Source organism: Cervus canadensis, chromosome 1, assembly GCF_019320065.1.
Source record: "Cervus canadensis isolate Bull #8, Minnesota chromosome 1, ASM1932006v1, whole genome shotgun sequence".
Taxonomy (NCBI): Eukaryota; Metazoa; Chordata; class Mammalia; order Artiodactyla; family Cervidae; genus Cervus; species Cervus canadensis.
The window spans coordinates 43010883-43032355 of record NC_057386.1 but is presented as its reverse complement, the minus strand read 5'-3'; the positions used below and the strand labels follow the sequence as shown (position 1 = coordinate 43032355).

Here is a 21473-nt window from a genome sequence, read left to right as displayed (position 1 = left end):
AAAAGTAAAACAGAAGCAATAGTGTAACACCTTCAGTAAAGACTTTAAAAATGGTCCACATCAAAACAATCTTTTTTAAAAAATGAGAGCACTTCACTTAATTCTCCCCCATTTCCCATAGAATTTTCTGCCGCTTTGTCCAAAGCCTGTCCCCTTCTGCTCCTTCTTCCAGCACCTTCTCCTCTCCTCTTCCTCCTTCTCGGCAAACAGTGATGAGGGCACTGGTGCGGACCTCCCAAGGAAGCCCTGTTCACCAGGACAGGCAGGACATGTGCCCACGAGGTGGGCGGGGGCTTGGCACCCCCAGCCCTCAGGGAAACCAGACATGAGGTCAGTGTTTCTGGAGCCCCCTCCCCCCACTCTGTACCCCCTCCTCTACCAGGCGCCTCATTGCTCTATATTATGTCACTGATAAATTATTGTAAGATGGCCTTTAATAGCTCCTCTTACCCATGAGGAACTTGCCTGTAAGAGGTGGAATGACCTTTCCAAGGCCAGGCAGCCAGGATAAGGGAGAAAACCCCACTGAACCATCTCTTCCCAAACTATGCCAAACTCCCTGCTCCAAAGGAGGTGAGCCAGACTGAGTGGCCCCTATGAGAGGTAGAGCGGTCCCTATGAGGGCTCAGGAGGGACCATAGTTCCCTCTAGAGATATGCCTGGAGCCTGAAAGCTAGCGCTTACCAATACCATGGAGTGAATTGTGGCTATATTGAAAGAAGGTATCAGGGCCCATTCATTCATTGATTCTACAAACTAGCTGAGTGTCTACTATTCATTCAGGATGCCTCATTCATATACTCGCAAGGTTCATTTGGGCAACTCTGCCAGGTGTGGGCAATGAAGGCACTGATGCATACCCCCCAGTCAGGCCTCCAGGAACGGAGGCAAACCTCCATTTGAAGGTTTTTTGAACTTCAAGTTTTTTGAAGACCACCTGAACTCCAGCCCATGGGGACAGTGAGGAACTCCTGAGATGCTTCTGGCTCCAACATACCACCTGGAAACACAGTGATAGCTGAGAACCACACTTAGACTGACAGATGGTTGGATGGCATCATCGACTCAATGGACATGAGTTTGAGCAAACTCAGGGAGATAGTGAAGAACAGGGAAGTCTGGCATGCTGCAGTCCATGGGGTCACAGATTCGGACATGACTTAGCAACTGCACAACAACACTTGTATTAAACTACACTTTATTAGTTGGTTTGTCTTCCCAGGCCTGGGTCAGGAATCAGGCACCATCTCCCAAGCTGCCATCCATTCTCTCTGCCTGTCCATCCAGAGAGAATCCTATAGCTCACAGCCATCCACCCAGTCACTGAGGTCTTTGCCCTGGCAGTGATGCCTCCATGCCTCCCTGAGGATGGAAGATGGGGAAGAGGAGAGAGCAAGTCAGCTGCGGTCTTCAGTCTCTGCTCAGAGAAGAACGGGAAGGAGGTGTGGGCTTTAAACCAGAAGTGAGATGAGGAAAGGGGTTAGGCAAGGGGAAGAGAGACAAGTCAGCATGTTAACTAGCCAAGAAGCCCCTAGGGGAAAAAAGATTTTTTTTTTAAAGGAAGAGAATGACCCGTAACAAGTTATCTGTCTAGCCTCGCTATTTTAGTGATGGAGATACAGAATAATTTGCTCAAGTTCACCCAGGAGTTAGTGGCAAAGGCCTGGGGTCCTGAGGTCCAGAGCCTCAATCCAGTTCTCTCTTCCTACACCACGCTGCTTCTGCAGACAGTGATGCCACCGTACAGGTGTGCAGCGCTTCAGGGTTTACACAGCACTGTCACACCCATCACCCATTTATGTGCCATCCCCCCGGCAGCCCTGTAAGTTAGATTGAGCCAATACTGTGTTCCTTATATTCCAAATGAAAAACTGAAGCTAAGATGAAAATTGTTTGCCCACGGCCCACAGCTTGCAAACAACGGAAATGCACCTACACGCCATTCTCCCCGGCTACCAATGTGGGTCTTTCCACTGATGGTAACTGTAGTTTGTAGGCTCTTTTAGGAACATTACCTTATTCCAGTGTTCACACAAGCATCCTGAGGATGATAAGCAAGATCCTGGGGTCCTGGGGATCCTAAATACCCAGGGGTTCCAAGTTTGGGTAAATCGTGTCCTCTAGGATGTCAATGTCAAAGAGCCCAATGGCAAGGAGTGCCCTTAGAGGACCTCAATAGATCTATTAAGTGAGAGGGGTTGACTGGCTTGTTCATCTCTTCCATTAGACTGAGACCCTTAAGGGCCAAGAACGGGGTCTCCACCACCTCTGAAGCCCAGCACCCAGGACAGAGCCTGGCACAGGTAAGTTCTCGGGTGTGCGTGTGGAAGGAATAAACACCTTTCTTGCTTCCTGCAACCACTACCCACTGGGGCCACCTCTCAGAAACTTACTCCCAGCATACAAGAGAGTCGTTCTTTGACTTAGCCCTGTGGAATCTGTTTCTCCCATCCCAGGTGGTACCTACAAGTCTTCGGATTCCTGCCTGAGCCTGCATTCACCCTTCCTGATTTTACAGATGTGCGCCCTCTCTGGCTGAGCCTGAGAGGCTCAGTTCCTGAGGCTCAAATCAACATGTGTCCAAAGCTGTGGTCATCCTCAAGGCCCACCTTAGACTTTCTCTATGTCCGCAGTCCTTTTCAGCTCCTCTCCCTCACTGGCCACACATCACTTGTCCCTGGGCCTCCTCCACAGCCCCTCACCCCCAGCCCCTCTCCTGTCCATCACCCCTACAACCGTGCACGTCCACACCTTCCTTCTCTCACTGGACTCCTGCCAAGGCTTCCCCACTAGTCCCCCCCGCCTCTAGTCCATCCCCCTTCCTTCTACTCCTGTGGTGACATCTGATGCCTTCCCGATGACCTCACCAGTTTTGTCACTATCACATCCACCTTGGGTTCTTGTGCTCTGACCACCTGGGGGAATTTTACCTGCCCCACATTCTGTCCCCTGCTGGTCTCCCATCTAGTTATGGGAGTAAAGGGAGGTAGGAGGCTCTAGAGAGTGAAACTCCCATCAGAAGAGTCTGGGAAGCTGTAGGGCTGCTGCTCCAGGAACTCCAAAGATCTAGTCCAATGACCCAATAGATGCTCATCCAACTCTCTTGCGCCTGACTATGGCTCCCAAAGGCCATGTTGTGGAAAGGAGGTGAGCAAAGGGAAGACTGACAAGTTGGGTCTCCAGAGAACTCACCCATGCTTCAAGCAGGGAACTTTTTTGACCTGTTGTACTAGACAAAGATGCCACAGTTAAGAAACAAAATTACTAGACCCTGATCCAACATAGGCAGAACTTGGAAGAGCCAGGCTTGACTCTGTGACCTCCGGTGACTTGTTTATTCTCCCTAAAACTCAGTGTACTATCTGCAAATACATTGGTAGTGGTGAGCAGATTAGAATGTGAGGCCATGAAATGATGCCTGAGATAAGATGTGAAAGTAGTGTGAAAGTGAAAGTTGCTCAGTCGTGTCTGACTCTTTGCAACCCCATGGACTACATAGTCCATGGAATTCTCCAGGCCAGAATACTGGAGTGGGTAGCCTTTCCCTTCTCCAGGAGATCTTCCCAACCCAGGTTAGCTTCCTGCTGTGATCCTAGTTGGAGCAGGGGGCTCCAACCCACGTTACTTACCAGCTGCCCAGGCCCTGGGGATCTTGAGTTATCTTCATGGCACAGATAACAGTATCCTTGAGATTGGGATTCAATAAGTCTGGGGTGGGAGGCAGAGAAACACGATGAAGGAACAGGAGGTGGAGCTGGACATCCAGAGTCTGTCTGTCTGTCATTCTCACAGACACACACCCTCCTCCATGCTAACTCCATCCCCGTCTCTCAAGCCTTCTGAAAGCACAGGCCTTACTCCATCACGTCCCCCATCAGAAGCCATCCCCCACCTTTTCCCACAGCTCTCCGGACAGTGTCCCACCTGGGATTCTAAATCAGATTCATGGAGGGCCACTCTCATCACCTGCCCCACCCCACGATCCGTGGTGGACCCAGCAGGCAGCAGGGGTTCCCACTCAGACATCAAAGCAAGAGGAGCAAATAAGGCCAGAGAGGAAGCCCCAGCCAGCCCCGGGCCCAGGCCCCACCTACCGGAACAGTACATCTGGCACAAGTTTGGGACATTGGGGTTGAGATTTTTGCACCACTTTCGGCTGTTGATCTGGAAGATGCCGCTGTTGGTACTTCCATCGGCTTCGTGGTCCACGGCACCTGTGTTGAAGCCGCTTGCGAAGTAAGCAAGACAGATCCCTGCATAGAGTGGAGACACAGACCTGCGGGTGGGATGATGGAGGCCAACCCAGACCAGAGAGCTCACGGGGTAGATAGACCCTGTGCATCAGCTCCTCCAAGCCTCAACTTGTGTTTCCAGTAGATCAGGGCTGACACCCTCTCGCCTCCTTGACGAAGGAATCCACTGAAGCTCAGAGGGGCAAAGTGACTTACTCAAGGTTATACACAGCTACCACACAGCAGGAGTCGGCAGGTCTCCCGACTTCCTTCCTGCCATGATCCCTCGGCCTCATCGTCCGCACGTAGCGGGACCCAAGAAATGCTTGTTGTGAATGAATGAACGAGAGCTCACTCTTTAGAGCCACGACTGGGAAGGCACAGGTGGGACAGAGAGAAAGGGCTGGAACTAGAGAAGAAATGAGTCCAGGGGTGGTTGTACCTCTTAGGGTCTCAAAACTTCCACCAGCTTGAAAAGTTTGGTCTTACTTGGCTTTGCTCCATGTGCCCTAACTTCACTGGCAGTGTCTGATCCTAGTGGCCATGATTCCATTAAAGGCAGGAAACCATTATTTCCCTGTGGCACCCAACTTACCCGCAGGAGAGGATATAAGGGAGCAATTCTGCTTGGCCACCTGTCACCTACCCTTCCAGGTTCCTATGCAATACTGACTCAGTGGACATGAACTTGGGCAAAGTCCGGGAGATGGTGAGGGACAGGGAAGCCTGGCGTGCTGCAGTCCATTGGGGTCGCAGAGTCGGACACGACATGGTGATTCCACAACAAAAACCTTTCACCTGCCTGCTGGGTATTTACCCCAATCCTGGGTGTCCTCCACCTGTCAGCTCATAGGATCCTGATTTGAAAAAGGAGGAGAACAGAGGCTCCCAAGGCCACAGCCCTTGAGTGAGGAGGAGGGAGGGCGAGCAGGAGGGAGACATCAGGGTCCTTACAGTCAGCCAGGCTGTAGCCCCGGTATCCCTCCAGGCCGAAATCCTGAAGCACCCTGGCCAGCTCGCAGCGACTGTAGACCCTGGCCTGGCCGGAGGAGAGCAGGCTGCTGAGGACAGAAGCCAAGGCCAGCAGCACGATCCCGGGCGGGCAGGGCCACCTTCTGGGAGCCCAGCTCCCGGCTTCCATGCGGGCGGGGGGGCACAGAGCCCCCGCCACACTGGTTCAGAGCTAGGCTTTGAGATGGCAGGCCGCTCACAGAAGGCTACCCCTGGAAGAAGAAGGGAAACAGAGCCTGAGTGGACGGGAAAGTGGGGAGGGGGACTCCGGCACAGCCAGCCTGCCCCCTTGCTGCCCTGGTGGAGCATCAGTCACGCCCCCAAGAGCCCAAGAGGGTTCCCCAAGAGCCCAAGAGGGTTCCCCAAGATCAGCCCCTTTCCCCTTCAATTGTGCTTTTTTTTCCCTTTATTTTTAATTGGAGGATAATTGTTTTAATATTGTGTTGGCCTCTGCCACGTGTGCCTGCATGCTAAGTTGCTCCAGTCATGTACGACTCCATGCAACCCTAATGGACTGTAGCCCGCCAGGCTCCTCTGTCCATGGAATTCTCCAGGCAAGAATACTGGAGTGGGTTGCCATTTCCTACTCCAGGGGATCTCCCTGACCCAGCGATCTTATGTCTCCTGCACTGGCAGGTAGGTGGGTTCTTTACCACTAGCGCCACCTGGGAAGCCCGGCTTCTGCCATACAACAACATGAATCAGTCATAAATACACATATGTCTCCTCCCTCTTGAACCTCCCCCCACCTCACACCCCATCCCACCCCTCTAGGTCATCCCAGAGCACCAGGTGCTACGTAGCAGGTTCCCACTAGCTGTCTATTTTATTTAATACACATGTTAAGGTGTATGTTTCAGTGCTACTCTCTCAATTCGTCCCACCCTCTCCTTCCCCCGCTGTGTCCAAAGTCTGTTCTCTCTGTCTGCACGTCTATTCCTGCCCTGCAGAGAGGTTCATCAGTTCCATATTTCTATAATAAATTCCACATATATGCCTTAATATACAATGCTTGTTTTTCTCTTTCTGACTTAATGCACTCCATATGACAGACGCTAGGTCTATCCACATCACTACAAGTGACCCAATTTCATTCCTTTTTATGGCTGAGTAATATTTCATTGTCTGTATGTACCACAACCTCTTTATCCATTCATCTGTCGATGGACATCTCCGTTGCTTCCATGTTATAGCTATTGTAAATAGTGCTGCAACGAACATCAGGGTACATGTGTCTTTTTCAATTATAGTTTTATCAGGGTATATAGCCAGGAGTGGGATTGCTGGGTCATTCCAATCCTGCTTCGTACCCTCCTGTCCCAGCAGCTGAGAGAAGAGAAGGGAAACCAGGGAGAAGACAAACATGTTCCAAGCTTCATACTACATGTCAGGCATGGGACTTCCCTGGCAGTCCAGTGGTTAAGACGCTGCAACACAGAGGGAGCAAGTTTGATCCCTGGTCGGGAAACTAAGATCCTACATGCCAGGCATCACTGAGTCCTAAAGCCCAAGATTTCACAACTCAGAAGGGACAAAGTTTGCAGATCTTAGTTCCCCAAACAGGGATGGAAGTCAGAACCACCACAGTGAAAACTCAGAGTCCTAACCACTGGTCTGCCAGGGAACTCCCAGAAGGGACAGAGTTTGGGCTGAAACCAAAGTTTACGTGACTCCAAAGCCCCACCAGGATTTGGCCATAAGCAGATGTTCCCAGGTGGCACTGGTGGTGAAGAATCAGCCTACCAGTGCAGGAGACACAAGAGACTCAGGTCCTATCCCCGGATCAGGAAGCTCTCCTGGAGGAGGAAATGGCAACCCACTCCAGTATTCTTACTGGGAAAATTCAATGGGCAGAGGAGCCTGGTGGACCACAGTCCAAGGGGCCACGAAGAGTCAGAAATTGAGCAACTGAAGACACACACAGAGAGATGTTCCCAGAGGGAACGGCTGAGCAGCACCATCAGTGTATATCAATCCTGCAGCCCCATGGCCATGAAGCTCTCTTCAGTGAGAGCTTGGTAGACCTCCTGGCCTGAACTGAAGACAGGTTTCCCCCTAGCGCCCTGCCAACCTGCAGCCTCTCAAATGGAAGCTGCTTTCTCCTACACACAGACCCTCTCCCAGGCCAGGCAGTGCTGAAAATTCTCCTCCATGCCCGCCATCCTTCTAAACCATCTCCTTGCTAAAGTCCCACCTCCCTTGAAGCTCATCTCACCCCGTTCGGTTTGCCCTGCACGGCCCTCATCACAGGCTCTACGGGCCAGCCCCCAATATCACAAAGGACATTTGCACCTGGTTATAATCTTGACCTCCACTCCGTCTCAGCGATCGGCTCCCATAGCCTTGTCATCCCTGCATCCCATCATCATTCCACATCCCCCCAACCTCTGCAGCCTTCTAGTCCACTTCTATCTCTCCCTGACCATCTCCGACATACCTGTCTCTCACAACCTCCGCCGTGCCACTGGCCCTCCACCTTCATAAACTCCAGAAAAGAAACCCAGCCACAGGAGTAGGTATCCCTGCAAACCGGTGGCCCCAAGCCCAGGGGAGATGAGACAAAGGTGTGCTTTGCAGCAAGCCTTGTGTCAGCAGGAAGCCCTCCTCTTTGCTTTACGTCTCTGATGTGAACACTTTTCTAGCTTCATTTCCTTCCTCTATAAAATTAGGAAATTAATAACACCTGCCTCATCTGAAGGTTGAAAGAATGAATGACCTCCAACTAATAAAAAAAATTAAAAAAAAAAAAAGAAATAAAACAAGAACAATGAAAAAAAAAAAAGAATGAATGAGAAAAGAAAGGCACAGACAGAACTGTGCTCTTTGCACTAGAGCCCAGCTGGTTGTTCTTTCTATTACAAAGTGATGCTGGCACAGGTACTGATGGTCAGCTTTCTCTCTCCTCTTTTGCTTAAAGGGTACTCAGGACCTTCATTACTGTCCTCGAGTTCCCCTCCCTTCCCTGTCCCACCTCACCTCCTGCCTCACTGAGAAAAACAAGGTGATCCCCTGTGAGATGTGCTTCTTACTTCTGCCTTCACCCTGCCCCACTCACAAATGCATCCACAGCCTCAGCCGTCCTCACAGAGAAGGTGCCTCTACGCTGATCTGGACCCATCTTTCCTCTAGCTTCTTCGTTTCATCCTTTCCCATCTCTCAGCCTTGTTCCACCAGCCACTCCTCTCTCAGTATCACAGCATCTCCTCTCCATCGGCTCCTCCTTCCTCTGCAGGTACGGATGTGCTTAGGTCTTCAACTCCTAAAATACCTTCCCTGGACTCTCTCTCTACTGACCTCTCCCTCCCTCTCTTCTCATTTAAACTTCTACCCGAAAATCTACAATTTTCTCGCCTAGTATTTGTTTTTCAACCCAGTGACACTTAGCATCGCCATCGCGACCTCTCGCCTGACACCGTTCTGCCCAGTGGTGCAGTGGACCCTCGCGGGCTCCTGTCTCGCAGGGGCTCTCAGCAGCCTTGCATTCTGCTGCCCGCTCCACCGGGTTCACACTCTTACCTCTCCCTCCCTCTGCGACCACGATGCTTCCCGCGGATTCCCCTTGTGGAACACACTTCCGCCCAGGTCTTAACTGCTGATACGCTTCCTAGGCATTTCTGCCTTGAGCTCTCCTCGCTCCCACTTGAGGAAACACTCTTGCGAATTCCCTGGTGGCCCAGTGGTTACGACTCTGTGCTTCCACTACAGGGGGCACAGGTTCGATTCCTGGTCCAGGAACTAAGATCCCACATGCCACACGAGGCCCAGCAAAGACAAAACAAGGGAAGCCTTCTTGGCAGGCTGCAGGATGCCTGAGCGTGCCTGTACCTACTGCCCCCTGCAGGATGACGGCTCCTATTACATCTTCCCCAGAGCTGCCCACCTCGCAGCTAACTGCCTCCTGACTGTCTCCACGTGGGTAACACAGGCACCTCCTGCTGAGCACATCCAAAGCAGAACCGATGGTCCCACTGTTTCAGCGCTCTTTTCTGTCTTCTCTTCTTGGTTTAAAACATTCTTGGCTTTAAACTCATCATGTTTTATGTTTTAAACCTACGGTTATCCAAACTAGCGATATAAATGTCATTCTTCACTCCTTCTCTCCATTACAACATCTTTCACTCATCCGCAACCCATCAATCCTGAAGTGCTGGTGAGGCCACCTTCCCTCCAAGAGCAACTTCTTTGCCTTAGTTCAGACCACCCTCCTGGTATGCTGATGGTCTCCTTGCATCTAGTCCTGACTCTTCTCCCAAACTGTTCTACACACATTCACCAGACTGAAGGTTGTAAACAAAAAGCCTGGCCAGGGGACATCCTTAGATGGTGTCCTTCATCACTGCTCCTAACTGTGGTCCACAAGGACCCTGGTGACCCAGGCTTGCTGACCTCTCCGAAGCTCCAGTAATGCCATGTCAGGGCCTCCCAGGGGGCTCAATGTTAAAGAATATGCCTGCCAAGCAGGAGATGTGGGTTCGATCCCTGGGTCAGGAAGATCACCTAGAGAAGGAAATGGCAACTCACTCCAATATTCTTGCCTGGGAAATCCCATGGACAGAGAAGCCTGGTGGGCTACAGTCCATGGGCTTGCCAAAGAGTCAGACACGACTTAATGACTAAACAACAATAATGCCATGTCATTTGCTCATGATGAACCTGCCATCTGAATGAGAACGCCTTTCCTTTCCTTTACATGCATCACTCTTACTCATATTTCAAGGGTCACATCAGAAGTGAGTTCCCCAGTGAGACGTCCCCAGGAAGCCCCCGCCCCCCCCCCACCCCGCAAGACTCCCAAAGCTCCGTGTTTCTGCACACTAGACTGTAAAAGACATCAGCCTTCCCCCGCGACAAGGTGAGCTTCCAGAGAACAATGGTGCTCTTATTCCTCTTCTTATCCTGAGAGTCAAGCAGAGTTGCCGGCCTGGAGTGGCTGATCAAATGGGCCCCTCTCCAGACTGAAGTATACTGAAGTCATGTGCTCGGCGCATGAGCCCTTCTCATCAAAGTGTCGGGGGTGAGAGGGAGGCAGACACCCTTCTGAGTTCTTAAAGTGTGACAGCCGCTATGCTGGCCCTTTTCTGGCTATTTTCTGACTTAATCTCATCTAATCCTCATAACAATTTGAGGGGGGGGGAGGATTACTATCCCCAACTTATAGATGAAGAAACTAAGCTGACTGTTACACAGAGACTGTTTTTGCTTTTTCAGTAGCAAGAGTTATTTCAAAGTAACTTCTTCCTGAGCCTTCCCCAGCAGGTCTAGAGGTGGAAGGAGTCAGGTCTGGTGACTCAAAGACCAGAGAGCTGCCAGCGTGGTCTCCCCTTTATTCTCTCTCTCAACTCAGCGCCCCCATCCTCACCAGCCCAGTATCCCCTCACCATCTCTGACACCACCTTCGTTTTCCCACGTCCTTGTCTGGTCAGACCAGCCCCGGGCCCTGGTTAAGAGCTGCAGGAGGAGGGGGAAGGCGGCTCACTGACCGTGTCGTCCTCACCAGAGCTGACGCAGCAGTGACGGTGGCGGTAACAGTGGAGGCCCGACACCGGCTTCAGCCCAGGACACGCCCCATGGTACTGATGGGGCCCCCAGCACCCGGCTGGAAGAGAATGATGGGAAACTGATGTGGGGCCTTCTGGAACTCCCCAGTTCTGTGAGCTCATCTTCTAGAACCATCTTCACCCACTGAGTTTTGATAGCACCCCCACCTCAAGCCCCTCAATCTCAGGGTCTGGAGACCTGTTCAGAGTATCTCAGCTCACCCCTTCTTGCCCAACTTTGCCCCTACACATGACCCTTTGAAGGATGGCTTTTCCCCTCCCAACAGGCCCTCTGGGGGTTACCCAGCAATGCTGATGCTGGCGGGTGCCCACCGTCTCCCCAGGCAACTGACCTTACCATCCCACTCTTCCGTTCTTCTCCTTCCTGATGCCAAGCCACAAACCGCCCCTTTCTCCATCTGCGTGATGACAGTGGACAAGCCCAGGACAAAGGTGATGCTGCCGACTCTAAAGCTTATGGGGCAGAGAAATGAAATGGAAAGGAACCCATGCCCCAAAGCCTTAAGGGCTTAGACTTTGCAGTCAGGCTAATCTAAGAATGAATACAGGCACCAGTGACTACTAGCTGGGTGTCCCAGTAAAAGTGACTTAACCTCTCTGTTTCCTTAATTCTCAAGGGGGAATAGCAAGACAGGAACTATCTCTAAAGGTGCATGATACACAGGATCAGTTACTACTAAGAGCAGAGCACAGCCAAAAACATGCCCAGCAGCTCCTGTCCATCCTGTGTGCCTCCCCCGCAACCACAGATGAACCAGATTAGAATCGAGGGTTAGATTAGATTAGAACCCCATCCTGTGGTTGCATCAGGATCTCCTTTTTTATCTCCTAATTTTATTGTGGTAGAAACCCTTAACATGAGATCTACCCTCAACAAAATTTTAAATGTCTAGTACAGTGTTGTTGATGATAGGCACAGTGTTGTCCAGAAGAACTTCAGAATTTCTTTATCTCATTTAACTAAAACTTTGTGGCCATAGATTAGTGACTCCCCATTCCCTTCTCCCCCAGCCCCTGGCAACCACAATTCCACTCTTGGATTCTATGAACTTGACCCTTTTAGATACCTCCTATAAGTGGAGTCACATAGTATTGGTCTTTCTGTGACCAGCTTATTTCACTGAGCATAATGTCCTCAAGGTTCATACACATGGTCACATGCTACAGGATTGCCTTCCTTTTTAAGGCTTAATAGTTATACCATTGGATGTATATACCGCATTTTAAATATCTATTCATCTGATGGACATTTTGCTTGTTTCCACATCGTGGCAATTGTGAATAATGCTGCAATGAGCATAGGAGTGCTAATATCTCTTTGAGATCCTGATTTCAATTCTTTTGAATAAATATCCAGAGGTGGCCTGGCCAGATCATACAGTAGTTCTATTTTTAGTATTTTGAGGGTACTGTTTTCCATAGCAGCTTCAGCATTTTGCATTCCTACCAACAATACACAAGGGTTCCAATTTCTCCATGTGTTTGCCAAAATCTGTCTTTCATTTTTTTTATAATCATCCTGACAGGTGTGATTGTGGTTTTGATTTGCATTTCTCTAGTGATTAGAGATGTGGAACATTTTTACATATGCCTGTTGATCATCTGTATGTCTTCTTTGAAGAAATGCCTCTTCAGCATCAGTATTCTTAAAAGCTTCCCTGATGATGCCAATATACCACCAAGGCTTGGGCCTTTGTCCAGGGGAAAGTTCCCTGGACTTGAGCTAGAAAACCTGAGCTCAATGTCTTGGCCTGCCCCTGACTGGCTATTTCTTCTTGTCCAGTTAACCTCCATTTTCTCATTTATAACATGGAGTCATTACCCTGCCCCATACCCGGAACCATGATACTTAATCTCCCCAAGTGTCATTTTTCTCCTCTGTAAAATGGGCATAATCCTCCCTCACTGTTATGCTCACCACTTGGATCAGTACATCTTAGCTATTGCTTTTATTGTCTGGCCCTGGGTGGTGATTCTGTCTGGTTGAGTTTTGGGTTTTTTTAACTGTATCAGCCTGCTTTTATTATTTTATCACTTCTTTTTATTGAGTCATCTTTCAGCTTATTTTTATTTTACTGTATGCTTTGTTATTTCCCACTTGACTTTTATTTTTAAATGGAGAAGAAGAAACAGCAGCTCAAAAAAAAGGTTCTGAGGGCAGATAAGGCCCTAGTTGACGATTGGTGGGTCTTTATTTCTCTGCTGAGCTCAACACAAGTCTTCCCGGTTTCCCCAAAGGGAGCTCAGATTCTTGACCACATCCCAGCAGAGATTTCCCCACTGGCTCCCTTCAGGTTTAAGTTCTCCTAAAGCATCTTTTGGGCTTCCCAGGTGGCTCAATGGTAAAGAAGCCACCTGCCAATGCAGTAGATGTGGGTTCAATACCTGGATTGGGAAAAGCCCCTGGAAAAGGAAATGGCAACACACGCCAATATTCTTACCTGGAAAATCCCATGGACAGAGGAGCCTAACGGACGGTCCACAGGGTCACAAAAGAATCGGACACGACTTAGCAACTAAACAACAACAACAAAAGCATCTGTTACCTTCCTGGTTCTCAGTCCTAGCTGCACTTAAAAAAGAAATACGAACACCTGGACCCCACCCTAGGCCAATTGCATCCAAATCTCTAGAGGTAAGATCCAGGCATTAGTACTTTTTAACCCTTCCAGGAGATTCTGAAGTGCTACCAGTGGTGGGAACCACTTTTCTAATCAAACTTTACTTCCCTAAATGTATGCCAATATTGTGCAACCTTGTCTTGTATGATACTATGTATGTTATTCTCTCTATCAAACACACCCTTTCTATTCCAGCCAGCTTGCTAGCTGCTGATGCTCCTTAAAGCATCGCTGGAGCTTGACTTCCTCCCCTGGACTCCTTGCTGAGTCGGGAGTCCCCTACATCCTGGCCCACCTAGCAATCCTAATGTGCTACCTCAGCATCTACCACACGACATCAGTATCTTCTTTTTATTAAATTTATTTAGCTGTGCCAGGTCTTATTTGCAGCATACAGGATCTGTGATCTTCACTGTGGCATGCAAACTCTCATTTACACCATGTGGGATCCAATTCACCAACCAGGGATCAAACCTGGGTCCCCTGCATAGGAAGTAAAGTCTTAGCCACTGGACCACCAGGAAAGTCCCTACATCGGTATCTTCTTTCTCCATCACCCCCAGCAAACTAGGAGATGCCCATTGTGTCTCAATTGTCTATTTTTCCATTGTCAAGAGCAAGATCAAAAATACTATGGAAAGAAATGAAGAAATGAATGCAAATCATCTAGATGGTTGATTCAGAAGAACCTCAGCTCAGAGGACTCCATCAGGAGGCTGGTCTCAAAAGAGTGTGCAAAGGTTCCTTTGGACAATGAAGAGATGGATCCTCCTCTGCCTACAAGTAGGGAGACCCTGGAGCCCCTAGAGACAGACCTGCTCACTCGATTCACTCCAAACTCAAAACACTGAAAACAGAGCTAATCTCTTCTCAACAAGTTGCATTCCTCTTATTTTCATCATTGATCAGTGCATGGCTGTAATTTCAAGACATTGTTATCAGGAGTTGGGAGGCATATAAAGTCATTAACCCTACACTACATAGTCTCTCTCCATCATATTCGTTTAGTTTTGTGTCTCCATTATTAATCTGTCTTCCTCCTTGTGATGGTTATTTTATTTGGCAATTTGACTGGGCCATAGAGTACCCAGTTATTTGGTCAAACACTACTCTGGGTGTTTCTGTGAGGGTGTTTCTGGATGAGATTAGCACTTTTTAAAACTGGAATATATTTGACATACAAGGTTGTGTAAGTTTAAGGTATACAATGTGTTAATTTGATTCATTTCTATATTGTGATATGATTATCATCATAGCCATAATTAGAACCTCAGTCATGTTACATCATTATTTCTTATTAATAGCTGGAATAATTAAGTTCTAGTCTCTCAACAAGTTTGGTGATTACAATATTCTGTCTATATTCACTACATGTGTATGTGTGTGTGTGTGTGTGTGTGTGTGTGTGTGTGTGAGTTACTCAGTCGTGTCTGACTCCTTGCAACTCCATGGACTGTAGCTCGCCAGGCTCCTCTGTCCATTGAATTCTCCAAGCAAGAATACTGGAGTGGATTACAATTACCCTTCTCCATATATTCACTATACTGTGTCTTAGACAAGATTAAGATTTAAATCAGTGATTGAGTAAAGCAGATTGCCCTTCCTAATGTAGGTGGGCCTCAACCAATCAGTGGAAGGCCAGAACAGATCAAAAAGGTGAATCCTCCCCCAAATAAGAGGGAATTCCTCCTGCTAAACTGCAATTCAAACTGAGACATTGGCTTTTTTCCGGCCTATGAAATAGAACTGAAACATCTCTTCTTGGGTCTTGAGTCTGCCAACCTATGGACTGGAATGACACACCATTGATTCTCTTGGGTCTCCAGCTTACCAACTCACCCTACAGATCTTGGAACTTGCCCACTTCCATTACTGCATAAGCCTTATCCCAAATATATATATAAAACAACTGGTCTAGCCAAACTTTTTATAGTTTCCTATATGCGTATTTACTGGGCTTCCCAGGAGGCTCAGTGGTAAAGAATGTGCCTGCCAATGCAGGAGACACAAGAGACTTGGGTTCCTTCCCTGGGTCAGGAAGATCCCCTGGAGGAGGAAATGGCTACCCACTCCAGTACTCTTGCCTGGAGAATCCCATGGACAGAGGAGCCTGATGGGCTACAGTCCATAGGGTCGCACAGAGTGGGACGTGACTGAGTGACTGAACACGCATATGTGTATTTATACATACACACCCTCTGTGTTCTAGTCTCTGGAGAACCCTGACTGATACACTCCTTCTGTGAAGCTGGTAGAAGATCATCTAACAGTCATCAGGTTCATCAACCCACATAATTCCCTTCTTTGCAGCAGTGCCACTACTGGCTGACAGGCTTCCCTCCTCTCCTGTGACGAGTGGTGTCCTCAGTCCAGGGCGGCTGACTGAGAGAACCAGACCTGAGCTGGCTGGACCAGGGGTACCCAGATATTTGGTCCTCATGTCACAGAATTCACTAGCTTGTGGCTTTGGTGGGTTTGATAGCCTTGCTGAACCTCAATATCCTCACCTGTAAAGTGAAAAAGAATTGCCACGCAGCGGATCGTGGAGAGGATTAATGAGGTAACAGGCAAAGCATCCCACACAGAATCTGGCGCCAAGCAGACACCCAGTAAAGGCAGTTTTCAGTTCCTGTTATCCGGGGGAGTGGGGGAGATGAAACCAACTAAACACCCTTTCGAGAATGGCACTTGAACTGTCAGAAAAGGCTCTGAGTAGAAGGGCCTGAAGGATATTGCAGAGGGGAAGCGGGAGCTTGTGTGAATCCATCAGAGGCCTTTTCCCTATCCGAGTTTGTGATGTGTGGGCCCTCGTGGAAACCACAAGATCTCTGGATAAGCAGGGAATTACTCTACTAGCATTCATCTTCCTGCACTCACATCCTAGGGATTTGTTCTCAAGGAAACCGACACAGCCTGAAGAGAAAGGAAAAACAGGCCTTCCCTGCTGGTCCAGTGGCTAAGACTCCATGCTCCCAGTGCAGGGGCCCCAAGTTCCCTCCCTCATGAGGGAACTAGATCCCACTTGCCGCAACTAGACCCACTGCAGCCAAATAAATATGATATATATGTATATATATATAAAGCAAAGAGAAAGGGAAAACATCCCTTTGGGAAAAGTGCTTGCCCATCCCTGTCATACTCCCCTCTGCCCATCTCGATGTCCTTCAGAGGTCAAAAATGATCCCTCCCTGTCTGTTCCCACCACTCCGATTGGTGCTGCCTGTGTACCTTATCTGGGACTGCAATCATTCCCTAACTGGTGCCTCTACATCTAAGTGATAAAACCGAATACAGCAGCCCCCATTTTTAGATCTTTTGATGGATCTCTCTACCCCTTGCAGAACTAGCTCAGCGGCCGGATGGTCCTCACGTGCTTTCTTCTCCCCCACTTCTCCAGCCCCTCCTCCCAACACCCCTCTCCACACAATACCCCACTCTGGGTTTCCGCAATACTGAGATACCCAGTCCTCCCCAAACTGATCTTCCAACATCTCTCCTCATTGGGCACCTAATACCTCCATTCCATCCTTCAAAATCAGTCCAGCATTCCAACTTCCACAGAAACTGTTAATTCCAACACTCTCCACCTCCAGAACCCTCCAGTCGATTTTCTTGCCACAGTCCCTTGAGTTTCTTTCAGTCACAGAACTCCCATGTTGCACTCTAATTTATGATGTACATGACTGTAGCCCTGTCTGTGAGTTCTTTCAGAGCCAGGAGTACGTTATATATATCTCTGCATTTCCTTGACCTGCTAATCGGTGAGATGCCCAGGGGCAGTGAGTAAAGGTTAGGATTACATATTTTAAAGCACACTGGTTAGTGGGCTCCCCTGGTGGTCCAGTGGTTAAGACCCTGTACTCTCAATGCAGGGGACCCAGGTTCAATCCCTGGTCAGGGAACTAGATCCCACATACTGCAAAAAAGACCCAGTGCAGCGAAGTAAATACATAAAAAGAAATCTTTCTTAAAAACCACACTGGTTGGGGAGGGACAGAAATGCACTCAACTCTGAACACAAGGGAGATTCTGTGGTGCTGGGACAAGTTCTGTGTCTTGATTCAGGCGGCAGTTACGCAAATGCATGTGTTAGGAAATGACACAGAGCTGTATACACACATTGTCACAATGGCAATGTCCTGACTGACACTAAAAGTGGGTCCCTCCATATCTGTAGGGTTTAGGTTCCAGGACCACCTCCCCGCCCCCCACCCAGGATACCAGAATCCAAGGATGCTCAAGTCCCTATAGTGAATGGCCTAGTACAGTTGGCCTTCTATATCCATGGGTTTTGCATCTTCATATTTAACCAACTGCAGGTGGAAGCCCGTGGATACAAGAGGCCAATTATATATTGTGTTATGTAAGGATATTGCCAAGGGAAAGCAGGAGCTTATTTTAACCAATCAGAGGCCTTTTCCCATCCAAGTTTGCACTGAGTTAGCCCTCATGGAAGTCACGAGACCTCTGGATAAGCAGAGAGTTACTCTACTAGCATTGAATCACTTGGACTTGTAAGATGTAACCACTGGGGGAAACTGGATGAAGAGTCCATGGGATCTCTCTCTACCATTCTTGCAACTTTCTGAATAACTATTTGATAATAAAGTGTTTTTACAAAAATATGCACAGGCAAGTTTTATCGTTCTGACTCATCTAATAAAATAATTGGAAATGAAGGGCAGTCAACCCTGGGCTTTTTCACAAACTCTAATTTAAGATTATTTAAAACTGATTGGCTAGAGGGTGAACAATGAGAACGTAAACATCACCCAAATGTGCTTCGACATCTGCTTTATGTAGGAACTGTAACAAATTTCTACTCAAAGTTCTTGGAATTGGTACCGAAGTGGGAAGAACAGGGAGTATAAGAAATCAGGTCAGCACAGCTGCGGGAGCAGAATCTGAGACCTAAAAATCTGAGCCCACATCTTCAGTAACCTCACAAGTCGGAGATGCTGAAAACTGAGGTTTCCAGTAAACCAGCACTTCAACAGCTGAAGGCTTCCACACACCCAAGACCTCTCTGACATTCTGAGATTACTAGCAAGCAGGGTGGGCTCACAACCTGATGATGTTAACAGCCAAGAGCCCTAGATGCCCAGGGCCCCTAATGACTGATGTCTCTGAGAACCAAGAAGCTTTTCATAAACTGAAAGCCTGAATAACCCAAGGCTTCTGACAACCCAAGGCCTATAATAAACTGAGACTCTTAGCAACCCAGGTCGCCTAGCAACCTGGGGACTCTGATCATCAGAGACTCCTAGCAACCAGGGAGATTGTACAACCTGGAGCCCCAGCACACATCCAACTCTGGACCTAGACTGCCTCTCTCTCTGCAGTGACTCCACTCTAAACCTTGAGAGACAAAGACAAAATCAGAACCAAAGACCTGGGTGAAACATTCTGATTTGGCCGCTTGCTAACCATATACCCTTTGGCTTAATCTCCCTGACTATCAGACTCCTTACATATAAAATTACAAGGATAATTATAATAGCTCTTCATAAAATCATTGTGAGAATTAGGTAAAAGGGCTTATGGGCAAGCATTTTAACAAAAGCTCCACATATGCTTGCTGCCATTTCCGACTGCACCCTGTTCCCTCCCATCTCAAGACCCACCATATTGCATCAACTGCAAGTCAATGCTACTTCCAAAATACCTTTCCCACATATTCCAGCTGCTTCAAAACCACCAAAGTCTCAAGCCCCCTTGTCTACCCTGCCACCAGTTATCTTTCTGTTAGGTAGGCAGTTAGACAAGAGCAATAGGGGAGGTCTGGCTAAAAGGGATGCCTGCAAATCTCTAAACTCCATCCCACAGGAGAGCACACAAATATGCTACAAAATAACCACAGAGTCTTTCCAACTCCTGCACATGCACCCTAGGAACACAGGGGATGCAAACTGACCACAGGGGCTTCTCCAAGTAACCTTAGCCAGTTAGGCAGTTAGGAGCCCATTTAGGGCTCATGAATATTCTACATCTAATTATAACAGATGAATTATGGGAAGATATAAACAAGATAACTTGCTGTTACATAACTTAATTGTCAACTGGCTTTGAGTATATGCCCATTTGCATTTCCTTTCATCAATTTGTGGTGGGTGCAAGCTCTGCTTTGCACTGGGCATAACCAAAAGGAAGAGCTGGAAGTGTAAAAGAGGGACACCAAGAGGAATCAATAGGAAGGATAAAGAGGGCTCCTCTGGGAGTGTTGGATTAGTAAAAGATCTGTCTGCTTGAGCTGAACTGAGCTATAACTTGCCTGTTGTCCTACACCTTTTGGTCCATCACTCCAAATTTCTGTTGCCATGAGACAAGAACTGAAGAAGAGAAATAAACCAGCCTAACATTTACAGCTCTTAAGTGCTACCCTGTCTCTCTTGCCCACAAGCTTCTACTGGCTCTCTTGTTCTTTGAGTCAAGTTCAAACTCTTTGGCACAGTACATAAACTCTTCATGATCAAGCCTGATCTTTCCAACTTCATCTTCAATCACTCTCTCATCCCCCACTTCCTTGACTTACTCCAATAAAAAAAAAAAAACCCTGAGAGGAGGGTATTAATCATCTCAGTTTCACAAAAAAAAAAAAAAAATTGGGCAGAAGTAACTCACCCATGTGCATTACAGTCTTGGAAGTAGTGATTTGAAGCCAAGTCTGACCACAAAACCCAAGTCCTTTGACTGCAAAACCAGTCCAAAAGGCTTCCCAAAAACATACTTCTCTGGTTTCTCTCTTAATAAACCAATTTTGGTCTTGTCGCCAAACCCCTCCATCCTTTCTGCAAGAGCATGCATGCTCAGTTGCTCAGTCGTGTCTGACTCTTTGCCATCCCATGGACTGTAGCCCTCCAGGCTCCTCTGTCCAGGGAATTTTCCAAGCAAGAATACTGGAGTGGGTTGCTATTTCCTTCTTCAGGAGGGTTCTCCCAACCCAGGAATCGAACCTGTGTCTCCTATATCTCCTGTATTGACAGGCAGATTCTTTACCACTGAGCCACCTGGGAAGCCCTCTCTGAACAATATTCAGTCTTGGTGGAACTTAAAGATTTACAATGATCCTCTACATAGAAAACCCTAAAGACTCTACCAGAAAATTACTAGAGCTAATCAATGAATATAGTAAAGTTGCAGGATATAAAATTAACATGCAGAAATCCCTTGCATTACTATACACTAACAATGAGAAAACAAAGGGAAATTAAGGAAACAATACCACTCACCATTGCAACAAAAAGAATAAAATATTTAGAGGTATATCTACCTAAAGAAACAAAAGACCTATACATAGAAAACTATAAAACACTGATGAAAGATATCAAAGATGACACAAATAGATGGAGAAATATACTGTGTTCATGGATTGGAAGAATCAATATTGTGAAAATGAGTATACTACCCAAAGCAATCTATAGATTCAATGCAATCCCTATCAAGCTACCAACAGTATTCTTCACAGAACTAGAACAAATAATTTCACAATTTGCATGGAAATACAAAAAACCTCGAATAGCCAAAGCAATCTTGAGAAGGAAGAATGGAACTGGAGGAATCAACCTGCCTGACTTCAGGCTCCACTACAAAGCCACAGTCATCAAGACAGTATGGTACTGGCACAAAGACAGAAATATAGATCAATGGAACAGAATAGAAAGCCCAGAGATAAATCCATGAACCTAAGGACACCTTATCTTCGACAAAGGAGGCAAGGATATACAATGGAAAAAAAGACAACCTCTTTAACAAGTGGTGCTGGGAAAACTGGTCAACCACTTGTATAAGAATGAAACTAGAACACTTTCTAACACCATGCACAAAAATAAACTCAAAATGGATTAAAGATCTGAATGTAAGACCAGAAACTATAAAACTCCTAGAGGAGAACATAGGAAAAACACTCTCTGACATAAATCACAGCAAGATCCTCTATGACCCACCTCCCAGAATATTGGAAATAAAAGCAAAACTAAACAAATTGGACCTAATGAAACTTAAAAGCTTTTGCACTACAAAGGAAACTATAAGTAAGGTGAAAAGACAGCCCT

General features: G+C 47.6%; 1 protein-coding gene and 1 non-coding gene across 3 annotated transcripts; one reads left to right on the top strand and one right to left on the bottom strand.

Annotated features, from left to right (window-relative positions):
• Positions 1-1181: 1181 nt before the first annotated feature.
• On the bottom strand, positions 1182-10958 carry SPACA3 (sperm acrosome associated 3). Of its 2 annotated transcripts, XM_043480576.1 has the most exons (5): positions 10724-10958; positions 5187-5455; positions 4095-4253; positions 3630-3708; positions 1182-1362 (listed from the first exon to the last, which is right to left on the bottom strand). In XM_043480576.1, exons 2-5 carry the CDS (start codon positions 5371-5373, stop codon positions 1296-1298), a joined length of 492 nt encoding a protein of 163 aa, XP_043336511.1. In that variant the 5' UTR covers positions 5374-5455; positions 10724-10958; the 3' UTR covers positions 1182-1295. The 2 variants fall into 2 exon arrangements, with proteins under 2 accessions (XP_043336511.1, XP_043336576.1); XM_043480641.1 differs by lacking the exon at positions 10724-10958 and having other exon boundaries at positions 5187-5637.
• A 6292-nt stretch (positions 10959-17250) lies between these two features.
• On the top strand, positions 17251-17324 carry TRNAE-CUC. The gene has a single exon. It is a non-coding gene; the product is annotated as a tRNA-Glu (tRNA).
• Positions 17325-21473: the final 4149 nt, after the last annotated feature.

Bases quoted from the DNA above. Each gene is read 5' to 3' on its own strand.
- SPACA3 (XM_043480576.1), bottom strand. From the start codon at position 5,373: ATGGAAGCCGGGAGCTGGGCTCCCAGAAGGTGGCCCTGCCCGCCCGGG. The intron at 4,254-5,186 runs GTAAGGACCCTG...CACTCTATGCAG, and splicing joins GGGCTACAGCCTGGCTGACT to GGATCTGTCTTGCTTACTTC. The intron at 1,363-3,629 runs GTAAGTAACGTG...TTCCATCCTCAG, and splicing joins CCCCAGGGCCTGGGCAGCTG to GGAGGCATGGAGGCATCACT.